Source organism: Macrobrachium rosenbergii, chromosome 7 (genome assembly GCF_040412425.1).
Source record: "Macrobrachium rosenbergii isolate ZJJX-2024 chromosome 7, ASM4041242v1, whole genome shotgun sequence".
NCBI lineage: Eukaryota > Metazoa > Arthropoda > Malacostraca > Decapoda > Palaemonidae > Macrobrachium > Macrobrachium rosenbergii.
Genome location: NC_089747.1, coordinates 17,110,001 through 17,122,677, shown reverse-complemented (window position 1 = coordinate 17,122,677; position 12,677 = coordinate 17,110,001). Strand labels below are relative to the sequence as shown.

Below are 12,677 nucleotides of genomic sequence, written 5' to 3'. Positions count from 1 at the left end.
AGATGCCTTTTGAATTTCGACGATCTGGTAGTCCCCAAGGCTGAAAATTTCAAACATGCCATAACCTTGTGTGAGAAGATGCCTCCTATCTAGGGCCTGACAGCGTTGTCTGATCAATTGGCACAAACAACAGTGAGCACAAAACTTGTATGTAATAGTGATTCACCTTCATCTCCTGTTGAGTCAACCCACACCCCCAGCACCACCCTCTAGGTCGGGACACTTAGTACAGCACGGGGCTAGCGCCGTCTGTACCAGCACAGGGCAGCTCATACAACGGTGCCCAGTATATTAAAATGGTTCCCGCCATTTATATATGGAAGTAATTAAGATAATGTTTAGATAACTGACATTTCACATTCTCGATGTGATCCAAGTTATTATTTGTGCTTCACTGCAGATGAGTATGAATAGAGTATATCAGAATTAGTTATTTTTATAACAAGCACCACCGTATGTTCAGTTTTCCTAATGGATATGAAAAAATCATAGCTGAGTATTCCACATTTATTTACATAAAGTTCATACGTAATATGTGAAATAAGTAAAAAAATGAAAAACCAAGATACTTCGAGTCAAGAGGAGCAAAGGGTATCTTTTCATTGGTAGCACAGCCAATATGAAGTGAGCTGTTCAAGCAGTTCTTTAATTTTGAAAATACCAACCTTAAAAAAAATTATATTTCTTTTGTGATATGTTCGTGAATAGGTCATTGAAAATATCCTCTTCTGTAATATGACACGGAAATTACGGAGCCATAAATGTGACACCATAAATATTCTCTGTCGTTAGATATGACTCTGAAATTATTAGTCCTTAAATATGAAAAGCAAAAATAATCCCCAAACATATGCTTTAATACGATAAATATGACAACTCTTTAATGGTGAGGTGTTAGTGGAAAAAGGCAGAAAAGAGATATACTGTAAAAAATAATGATATGGCTATGGGTATGTAATTTAATGATATATGTGATATATTTATATATAATGCGATTAAGATGCAAAAACATGATAAAAACTGAGTATAATTACTAACGATAATTAATAATGATATGACTAATGCTAGTAAAGTACTAATAATAAAAAGAATTCTAAGATATAGTAGTTATGTTAACAACAATAGAAAAAGAGATTTTCTACCGCAATTAATCACACTATGACGTAGCAAGGACAACATTGTTTCCTCGTGTTGCCACTGATGATAAATGTATTTTGAATATTGATTACATAGAAAAAGTATAAAAGCTGTTAGTTACGTAGTTAATCAGCTAGTAAAAGCCTCATAGATTACGGCATCAGTCACGTAACTAAAACTGTTCATTCTTGAAGAGTTCTTTAGGTCACATGACAATATAAGGTTAGAAAAAATGACGTCCACTAAATTAAGTTTCATTGTTAGATGTATGTGCTGAACGAAGAAGCATGGAGAACGTATTTTGAAGATTTTGTTGGCAGTTCATCAGCTTAATGGTTAAGTTGGCCATCAAATGAGCGTATTTCCACTTGTTTAGACAGATATTCTGTTGTTGCACAGTCGTGATTCAGTTTTGCACCGATCCCGAATGACTAGTTGCTGAGCATAAAACTTGGTTTATTTGAAACACTTTTATTTTTTTTTTTTATCCTTAAAGAACAGCGCAATTTTGCTTGCGCCTGATTAGAGGAAGTTTCTCGTAAATTAAAAAAAGCTATGCAAAGCCGTGAATGCCTCAGGAAACATCGGTTATTTTTTCTACCTTCAGCTCTGTGGTCCCATTCGTAGTTAGAATGATTTGGATACAGTTTATTTCTTGTATTTTTATCAGTTAGTGTTTTTTGCACATCTTGCTTGTCAGTATACCATAAAAAAAAATTAGAGCACAGTCGACTTCAATCACTTCTTCAACACAATATTTTGTTCTTCACTGAACTGATGCATCACAACGGCAATTATTAGAGTGCGCATGCTCACTTTTTCCTTTTTTCATTCGTGGTCTTGTCGATAGCTCTACATAATGCCAAAGCGTGGGGCAAACCGACGTCTGGCATTACGGCTTTCTGCGCTCTTGCCTTGTTATGCTAGCACAATAATGACGCTCTTGATGACTCTTGCTTTATGCTAGACGCCCGTCACGGCGTTCCGAAAGAGAGAGGAAATCCAGGTGAGGAGATTCGAGATCTTGTCTCCGATGGTGTCGTTGGATCTGACGCACGTCCCGGGGTTGTCGTAAACCGTGTGGGGACGCGCGTGGGTGGCGGGCGTGGGCGCCACACGGCAGTACAACCCTCTTCCACAGCGCCCATGCCACGCCCACTGGCCACCGCATTTCTCACCTTCGCCCTGAAAAAGACAAGAGTCGTGTTTATCCTGTGAGAAAAGGTGCTCTCTCTCTCTCAAAAAAAAAACTATATATATGTGTATAAATGTATGTATGTAATATATATAGATAGATATAGATATATATTTTTATATATAAAAACACTAAGCTGTTTCTTTGAACAGGTTATGGTTTTGGAGTAAAAACAAAAGTCACTGAAAAATACATATTTTTTCCTGTTGTTGAGTCGAAATATATACCTTATATACAAAAGACTTCCACAATAACAGCCTCTTCATACAGGTGACTATACAGAAGACTCACTGGCACACTGTGACATTCACCCCTAATTTTCCCACACGTGATTTTAAGGTCCTTCGATTCCAGTATCTCATCCACCCCTTATATTTAACAATTTTTAGGTTTTCCTCTCAAAACGTCCGAATTATTTTTTCTTTCTTTAATTTTTCAACCAATATGTCGCCTTCCAACCTCTGTGCGTATAAGGTGCCGGCCTGTGGGGACCAAATCTCTTATCTCTTACATTCATTCATTCCTCCATCCCTTACATATGACCAAAACATCTGAAAACACCTTGATCTCATTTTATATATAAATATATATATATATATATATATATATATATATATATATATATATATATATATATATATATATATATATATATATATATATATATGTGTGTGTGTGTGTGTGTGTGTGTGTGTGTGTGTGTGTGTGTGTGTGTGTGTGTGTGTGTGTGTGTATGGCGCAAAAGAGAAAAAAATTCTAACAGCGTTGGCTCTAAAAAAATGGACAGTGATGACTGCTACATTTTTACTTAAATGTTCATTCGTGGATGAACGTCATGTGTGGAGAGCCTCCACGAATTTAGTTGCTTCACGCACCTATAGACTGCATATGAAATGTGTGTGAAACGCAAAGAACTTCAAAGCCACAAAAAAGTTATCTAATCATTCAACAGGCCTTGACATAAGCAGTCCTAACAGGCCAAATGTTCATGACCAGAAGTCTGGTGTTACTGTTGTTGTAATCTTCACATTCAGGAAGCAAACGAAATTCTGTCGTTCCTGGACACATTGTACCGCATAATTTCTTCCAAAATGCATATTAAGAAATGGCAGATATTAAGCCGTTTGGATTATCTCAAAATCACTCCTTTCATAGCTGGAACTGTCACAAGGGAAACGTTTGGCTCCTTTATAGAAGTACTGTGTTGCCGTTTCTCCGAAGTTGCATCACAGTTGACTTCGGAGAAGTAAAAGAATTTGCCATTATTCTTATTTTACTGTAGCAATTTATGATAATATGATTTAATCAGTACGAGGTAATGTGATGTTTTATTTCTTGATACTACAAGGCTTAACACCTGTTAATCGGATGACATAATTCTTGGTAAAATGAAGACATATCACCTTGTGAAAAGATGTTAAAATGCTTGGTAATAGGATGACATACTTCCGGGGAAAATGATGTAACTTGTGATAGGATGCCATAATTTCTGCTTATAGGATGACATAATTCCAGGCAACATGATGACATATCGCCTGGTGATAGGATGTCTTTCAGAATGATAGCACATTATCTGGTAAAAGACGTTTGTAATTCTTAGTAATAGGATGGCATTATACCTGGTGACAATCGTTATGGTTAGTGATTATAGTATGCCATCTGATAATAGGATATAATTCATGATAATAGGATATAATTCCTGGTAATAGGTTGCTACAGTTTCCGTTAGAAGTCGGAATGCATAGAAGGGTCAATCCGGGGACCCTACCTGTCCAATTTGATAAATGGGGATAATAATAATAATAATAATAATAATAATAATAATAATAATAATAATAATAATAATAATAATAATAATCTATCAGATATATAATCCTGTAACCATGAACTATGTCATCGTCGGTTAACAACAAGCGATATGTTTATACAATAGGCTATGAAATCCTGCGAGTAGGGAGTTTGGCGCCATAATACCAGGAAGATTGTGTCATATTACCAGTTTCAGCCAAGAACCCCCACTGTATGGAAAAGGCTGAAGATGAAATAGCAAACATAATACTGAAGAGGCGTTCTTTATGTACGAGAAATAAAGACGCAAACAGTTCAAACGAGTTAGGTTAGAAGCGCCACAGATGGACTCTTGTTGCATATGTTGTTCCTTGTTCCAACTAAATAAGAGACAGGATCTGGTCCATTACAACCGGCAACAACCAAACTTGAAAGCAGCGCAAGAAATAAGCGAACTCAACAACGCCTTGAACTTCCCGCTCGGCTGAGTCAATGGCCTGCGTCGTCTGCGAGGAAATTAAGAACATTAAGATCTATGATCGTGGCTCCATAAGAATTACTATGCTTTACTCGATTATTTATGACACCGGAGGAGGATGAGAAGGAAGAGGAGGAAGAGGGAGAGAGGGAGGGAGGGGGAAGAGGAGACGGACGTTTGAATTTGCTCCCTCTACTTAGGCACACCATCTGCTGAAAGGATAATAGGATTCAACAGAAAGGATTTCTGTTTCGTTAATGCCATCCTCGTCTGTGAGGGAGCTGGCGTAGGAGGATTACTTCCCATAGCGCACAATGACATGACTTTGAGACAATTTCTGTGTTTGATGGAAGGATTAACATTTCTGAAAGAAGTGCTACTTGAATCGGATATGGTTAGTATTATCACTGAAAACGTGCACATATTCATATAGAATAAATCCTAAAATGTAATGACCTAGCAAAGTAGGTTCCCAAGAAATTGAATTGTATATTGCTAAGAGGAAAAAGAGTGAAAAATATGTATACATCAAAAACATTGTTCCGTAGGTTTTTTGGCAATTATGAAGCTGTAAAATATTAAACAGGAGAAAATTAAAAACGTGCAATTATTTATACGTGTACAGAAGCTTAGCTATTCAGGTTCCGTTTAAAAAAAAAAGTAGAGCGGGCCACACACACAGAGAGAGAGAGAGAGAGAGAGAGAGAGAGAGAGAGAGAGGATTACTCTGTCATCTTAAACAGATATGTACCCGTCGACATTCATGGAAGTAATGCCTTTTGTAGCAGTCTAGTGACCCATATCTACGAGCCCATAAATCAAAAGGAACTACTTTATTTGTTAAGGACTCGCTCCACCTACAAAGAGCAACGTCTCCAAGAGAGTCCCATAGAAAGACACCATAGACGGGTTGGGGGGGGATCGCTCTGAAATGCTGCTTTTTTTATGGTTACTTTTTCGTTACTTATGTTCGTTCAATTTAAGTAAAATCAACATTCGTAACGTCCTGAACGGAGTATAAGGTCATATGGATGTTTTAGTCTTTTGATAATGTTATCATTTCATTTAGAGGAATGGAAGTGCAAGATATTTTAAGGCTAATGTTGCTGTAGTTTTTTTTAACTATGTTTAATCTTTGATTCGGGGGTTAAATGTTGAATAGGGTGGTGATCATTGTCTTTTCCTCTTCATTGTTGAATTCACCCCCATTCGGAGAAATGTATTGATAATTTATACATTATGAAATGTTATGTATACACACATATATATATGTGTGTGTGTGTGTTTGTACACACAACATTTTATCTCTAAAGGCACATAGTCATTAGTTTAGAACTATAAAGACCAGAACAATCCCTGGCACTTACCTTAGCACAGACATAGCAGCAGCCGCACATATCAAGTGCCAATCCCCAGTTGCACGAGAACAACCGAGGTGGAAGTTCGCACGTGATCTCCCGGCAAGGTAAACACGAGAGTGGCCAGACCCTGAAAGAAAAAGTAGAAGAAGAAAAGATGTCAGTAGCTGACGGGTGCTTTATAATTTTAGGCGGCGAGTTTTTCTTTAAGCATGATAATATTTTGAAGACATGGATTTATTATGGGACTGAAAAAAAAAATGCCTGCAAGCAGCACCATTCTCGTTATAGTAAGGTACTTGAATTCTCGTTAAGGTGAGGTGCTTGAAATTGCAAGCTAGGTAAATTACGTTGAAAAGGTGCATTCTTTTTATTTAAAGGATGGGAAGGTGCCTTTTCGGTAAAATTAGATGTCGAACTTGCGTTCTTGGTAACATAGAATGTTAAAATGTGTAATCTGGGTAAGTTGAACGTTTAGGTAGAACATATTTGGTGTAACATGCTGATGGAATATTCCTTTCAGACAGCAGTTGAAAGGAGTATTCTTGCCAATAAAAGATATAAAATCCAACTGGAAGGTGTACTCATAGTTTAAAATATACTGCGCTCTCAGCTCATTAACCGACTTGAAATTATATTCTCTGCAAAACAAATTTCTAGAGGGGCATTCTTAATAAAACAGTTTGTTAGAGGGCGCATGCTCTGCGAAATGATTATCAAGAAGTTGTAAACTAGGTAAAAAAGGCAGCTCAAAAGAGGCCTGTCAGCTGCCAGAAAGCCATTCACCGTGAAATGAGGTAATAAAGATAATTTTGGTAAAGTATCTGTTAAATAGTATATTATTTTAAGATGAAACACTTCTTGAATATAGGTAGAATAGACAGATGATAAGGTGTAGATGGTGAATCTAGGTAAAATAAGCAGATACAAAGTACAATCTAAGTACAATAGTGCTAGCAGGCGGACAGCAGTACAATCGGCATTGTAGGGAGCATTGTTAGTGCAGTGAGTTAAACGTAAATTGCGTCGTTGGTAAAATAATCTGCTAGAAGTTGCAGTTACGGATAAAACAAGCAACTGGAAGATGCACTCTACAAACTAATGAGTTTGCATATATATAATGCCTTCAGAAGTAATTGTCCTTAAGATATCCACTGGAAAAATTCAAATTTTTTCATCTAATTCTATAACTTCTCAAGAATTAATTTTTTGCGTAGGACGTTTGATTATTTTTTTTTATCTAGAAATAGAGTTTATCTGATTTTTTATCAAAGACTATCTGCTCATAAAAAATTTTGGTTCTGGCTTTATAAACTGTCTGATGTACTGTTTGAAATAAGTGCTATTACTGTGATGAATACGAATCCTTATTGGACAAAATGAATCGCTGATTATATTAGCAATCAACGCAGTGACCGCTGCTTCTGCCAAAGGACATACAGCGAGTTTTGTTCTATGTTGTTTGCCCTGTTGGTTGTACGTTCGGTGCTGAGGTTCATACAGTCTGCTCATTGAATGTTGTTCAGGACATTCGACATGTGAATGGATCAGTGATGGCATATGTATGGGCACACGTGACCAGGCTGCGTTTGGTTGATTACGATGGCACAGTTGCAGTCTATAGCGCTCTCCTCACGTGCAAAGAACGGGCTTCTTAAACAGATACTAAATGTACATCCTGCAAAATCGATCTTATAGATTTTGTTGAAGGTTACTTATCAAAAAACTCTTCTGTTATTTCTGTATTAATTAATACACTCCGTTAGAGACACCTTATAATCACCAAAGAGATGAAATGTAATTGAATAGACAGATATGAAGGAAAGGATTATCATTATGCGGAACTGACTGTAACTTTCGCCATCAGTGTATATTGTCAATTTAGTAAGGCATTTTTTAATAACTTCAGGTTGTACTTAAGTCTCTCTCTCTCTCTCTCTCTCTCTCTCTCTCTCTCTCTCTCTGTTTGTAAGCCATCTCATTACACTTCGATGAAGGACGCAGTAAGGCCATTCTTGTCGCGATAAAGAGTAAGCAAACCGTGACAGAACACCCCGAGTATGCCTTCGGTTGGTTTAGCTTCCAACAGCGGGTTAGTTGAGGCAGTTCGGGCATTTAATGGATAAAGGGTAGCAGTGGGTATTGGTAGATGCATCCAAGAGGTTAGTAGGGAGTACGAGAGTTCAATTGGTAAAGTGGAAGCCATTATTACTTCAGCAAAGATGGCGCGGTGGGGTATAGTTATCGACAGTATCCATACTCATTGCCAAAAGTGGTCCATAAGCCTAAGATCATACGAGTACTTTCGTATCTGGATAACTTTCGTCTGTAATTTAAGCTTTAAAAACAATGTAAAGTAAATGTGCCATCTTTCCCACATGCGTACAAACAACCAAACGCGCACAAGCGGATAGCCCTTTGCCAAAGAGCGGGTGTATCTTCGCAAAGGCATCTTTTCAAGTCACGTTCACAGTGGCTCACCTTTCCAGATAACCTAAGAAGAAGAAGAAGACGAGCAGGATCTTCATGGTGTCGACGATAAGGGGAGAAACCACCACTGTCACTGCTACAGAGACTGCCGCACGAACCACAGGCACCACCACCCGAGAACCGAGAGGGTGAGGGGGAGGTTATGGCTCTGCAGTGACAATTCCCCTCTCTAGTGAGGCAACAAGGGGTTCTGGTAGTTGAAAGATGAGGAGTAGTAGGTGGGGAGAGAACGACCCGGGCCCAGATAGTCGCTGGTTTCTTTTTCTTTGTGTACCGGGGAAATAAGTTGGTGCCCAGTTCGCGGAGCACCTTCAATATCAGTGGCGCTTCGGTCTTTGGTTCGACGAGATCAGAGTCTTAGAAACGGGAATTTAAAACTTCGTGTGAGTGACCCTTTTTTTTTTCAACAGCAGCGTCCTGCAACGATTTTTCGTTTGCATACAGAACGTCAGTTAGGGCTGGTCATCCGTATGCAATGAGGTCATAGTGCATATGCACTGGTTACCAGCTTTCCGTTGTACTGACTCATCGCTTACTCAGATAGTTATTTAACTTTGCACTCGGGGCATGGCATTGCCCGGAGTATTATCAGTTAACTGCCCTCTTGTGCGTCGCGCATACTTATTCGAAACTGCGCATAAGTTGCATAATTAAAACAAACAAGCTCTAGTAATACCCTGATCCTCGGCATCGTTTTACCCTCTTGAATATTCCAGAGATCTCATGCCTCGAAAAAATTTACATCTCCATTATTCAGGTGGACTGGACATTACAGATCTTTCCTTTAGGCTTCAGTTTTAGCTCACTGTGACTTCTTCCCCTTTCCTTCACATTTTCATCAGTTTCTCACCGCCGAATTTCGTCTTAAAACGCCACGCCGCGGCCGAGGTGTGATTGGTAATCACTGGTTCTTTCCTGTATCCATCCATCGTCCGCAGCGCCGAATCAACGGCCGATTATCAGCGACGCAAACGGAGTCGGGCATCTGTGACGAAGCTGGCACGAGGGGCAGACGAAAGACGCACAACAATGTTGTAAATATCGACCTTACAGCATAATGAGACGTCTAAACAACTGAGAGGTCACTGGGATTAGTTAAACTCGCCTCGAATTCAGCCTTGAATCGGCTACACTGTCGGCCGTTCGTCTCCTTAATAGATAGTGGCGCCTCTGTCATCCTATACCATGCTTCACACACTCACTCACGCACGCACATACAAACACACTAACACATTCACACACGCAGCGTCCTGTTGTTTTGTTGTTTTCTTCTGTGACCTAGCAGACGGGGACAAAGGTCATGTTTATTTAGGGCATTGCAAATTCAAAAGTCGGTGCATACAGTTAACTCCCATTGCATGTCTCTGACCTTGCATAAGCATGCTTATTACACATTAGCCTATAAATGTCTGACAAATACAACGAGGAACAAAATCCCGTGACAGACACGTAACCTAAATTAATTGTGACATTCTTTCATTAACATAGGAACTGTCATTGTCTTTAGTTTATCTTTTGTGAAAAATATCAGTACACTAAAATTAACAAAAACATATATATATATATATATATATATATATATATATATATATATATATATATATATATATATATATATATGAAAAGTGTAGTTTCCTATAAACTTACCTGTTTCTTCATATATCCTTTTACAACGTAGAAGAAAATTAACATATCGTTGTCTGTCCGCAGTAGGGAACACTGCGTAGACGGACACTAAAATTAATCCGTGAGAGTAATGCAGGAAACAATTAAGTACTACCCTTTCTGTCTCATACACTTCCAGTTATATATACCGGGCTACCAGGGATGGCTTGAGGATCATCTGGTTGAGAGGAGGGGGGATTAGAGACAATTTTCACCAACTCAGTAATTTTTTTACCAAGATGAACTAGATACAATATATATCCTATAGGTAATTTTATATATACCAAATTTTTATGGTTATTTTATATTTTTTATACAACAATAATATTTTTCGCCAAGAGTATTTTATAATGCAAAGAAAATAAAGATTATAGTTTATTAATCTGAAAAAAAGAAAAAAGGCCTATTATGTGTTTGTGTGTGTATGTGTGCGTGTGTCAATATCAATTCTTAATTTCTTACATACATATTTACATACATACACACACTTATATATATACACATACTATGTGTATTTAAACAACAAATACTGTCCATTTTTTACCAACTCAAAATCAACATTGAGGGCGGGTAACCAACCCCGCCCCCCACCACCGAAAGTCGGGCCATCCCTGCGGGCTACTTTACATCATCTCTGAGTAAACTATTATACAGTCCATAGCTTTCGATTTCATATTCATGCCCAAAACAAGATTGATATTAAGAGACTTATATTGTGCTCGATGATCAACTGATTCATCAGTCTTCCATTTCTCCCTCCCCGCCGCCCGCCCCTCTCTCTCTCTCTCTCTCTCTCTCTCTCTCTCTCTCTCTCTCTCTCTCTCTCTTTTGCAGGCCCGAACGTGTTCCTGGGCATACATGCTCATCTCGTTATCGTAAGTGAAGAAAAGCCAATAACGTATGATTTAAATGTGGTTTAATTGGTAGCATTATCGCCTACCATGCAAGAGGTTCCAGGTACGACTTATGGACGGATGGGCACGATCCGTTAAAATCCCGATTAGGTTTCGGTTAACCCGAGAAGTGAATTGGGTACCTGATACTTAGATGAATATGATGGTGATAGACTTAGAATGCGATGGTGACAACTAAGTCTAGAAAGGGCGTGGGGCTTGCAACTTCGTTCCAGAGAACCTGCTAAGAACTGGATGGCTAACTACTTTTACTGCCACTCTTTCCAAGGCAAATACACAAACACACACACACACATATATGTGTGTGTATATATATATGTATATATATGTGCATATTATATATATATAATATATATATGTTTATATGTATATATATATATATATATATATATATAGAGAGAGAGAGAGAGAGAGAGAGAGAGAGAGAGAGAGAGAGAGAGAGAGAGAGAGAGAAATATGCCACCCCCACTGCCCACCTGGGATTTGGCATCCTCAATACCCACTTCTGAGAGTTGCAGTCACTCAAAGTTAGCATCGTAGTAGAGCGGTGCAGCACTCGCCTTCTATTTGTTAGGTCTGTGGATTGCTCATGGCCTACCACAACAGACCAGCACATCCATCTGAAAATGGATAACAGTGGCTGCTTGTGTCTTGGGAGAGGATGTGGAGCTTGCAGCTTCACACCATTGAGACTTGCTGAGAAACTAGAAGGGTGTACCTATCCGGTTCCAGTCCCGTAAATGGAAAAAATATTTGGTAAAACAAGTATTTACATATATAACTAATTTCCCATGGCCCAGTAGTTATAAAAGTCAGCCTACCAGCAAAAAGCATTTAATCAGTGTTACGGGAAGGGGATATCTTAGGCCTATTCCTTGTAAGATCTATGATGATCCTGTTGACGTAAAGAGTGAATCAGGTACCTAGTGAGCGGACGAAGGTTGTGGCTAAAGTTGAAAATGGCGTAGAGCTAGCAATCTCATCCCAAAAAGATCTGCTGACAGCGGAAAGGTCAACACCCACTTGTATATCAAAAATTTTTTATCTAGACCTTGGTATGTCAGACACACACACACACACACACACACACACACACATATATATATATATATATATATATATATATATATATATATATATATATATATATATATATATATATATATCAGTATATGTATATATATATATATACATGATAATTTTCAGTAATTTGCTCATGTTGTTTTTATACTTTCAAATTCTAAGCCACAAATAAACTTTTTATATCGAGATCTACTTACCTTATGGATAACTTCCCTAATTATATTTATATATATGTGTGTGTATGTGTGTGTGTGTGAGAGAGAGAGAGAGATGTTATATGGTAGAATTTTAGTAGAGAAAGTAAAACAGATGACGGTAGATCTGATGGGGGAAGAGTTGTTCTGACATAGGCATAGAGTAGGGTGTGTGTACCAAGTGTGTGTAATTAAGCAGTTGTATGAGAAGTGTGAGAGTAAAGAGAATACGTTATAGGGACCAAGACAAAATGAAATAGAATGAGGGGATACTTGGTGTAGATAAGCTGCTGATAGTGATAAAAAAGTTTACGTGATAGAAGTAAGGCGTATGGTGGAGTTTGCAGATAAGAAGATAAGTCATGAATGGAGTGT

The 12,677-nt window shown here is 38.2% G+C and overlaps 2 protein-coding genes across 2 annotated transcripts in view; one reads left to right on the top strand and one right to left on the bottom strand.

Annotated features, from left to right (window-relative positions):
• Positions 1–493: 493 nt before the first annotated feature.
• Positions 494–8,686, bottom strand: LOC136840205 (single insulin-like growth factor-binding domain protein-2). The gene is made up of 3 exons (XM_067106705.1): positions 8,438–8,686; positions 5,966–6,086; positions 494–2,322 (listed from the first exon to the last, which is right to left on the bottom strand). The coding sequence occupies exons 1-3, from the start codon at positions 8,482–8,484 to the stop codon at positions 2,101–2,103; spliced, it is 390 nt and encodes a 129-aa protein (XP_066962806.1). The 5' UTR covers positions 8,485–8,686; the 3' UTR covers positions 494–2,100.
• Positions 8,687–8,746: 60 nt separating this feature from the next.
• Positions 8,747–12,677, top strand: part of LOC136840204 (uncharacterized) — a 19,967-nt gene continuing 16,036 nt past the window's right edge. Inside the window, exon 1 of the mRNA XM_067106704.1 lies at positions 8,747–8,829. The gene's annotated coding sequence lies outside the window, so the exon portion shown is untranslated. The remainder of the gene's footprint in view (positions 8,830–12,677) is intronic.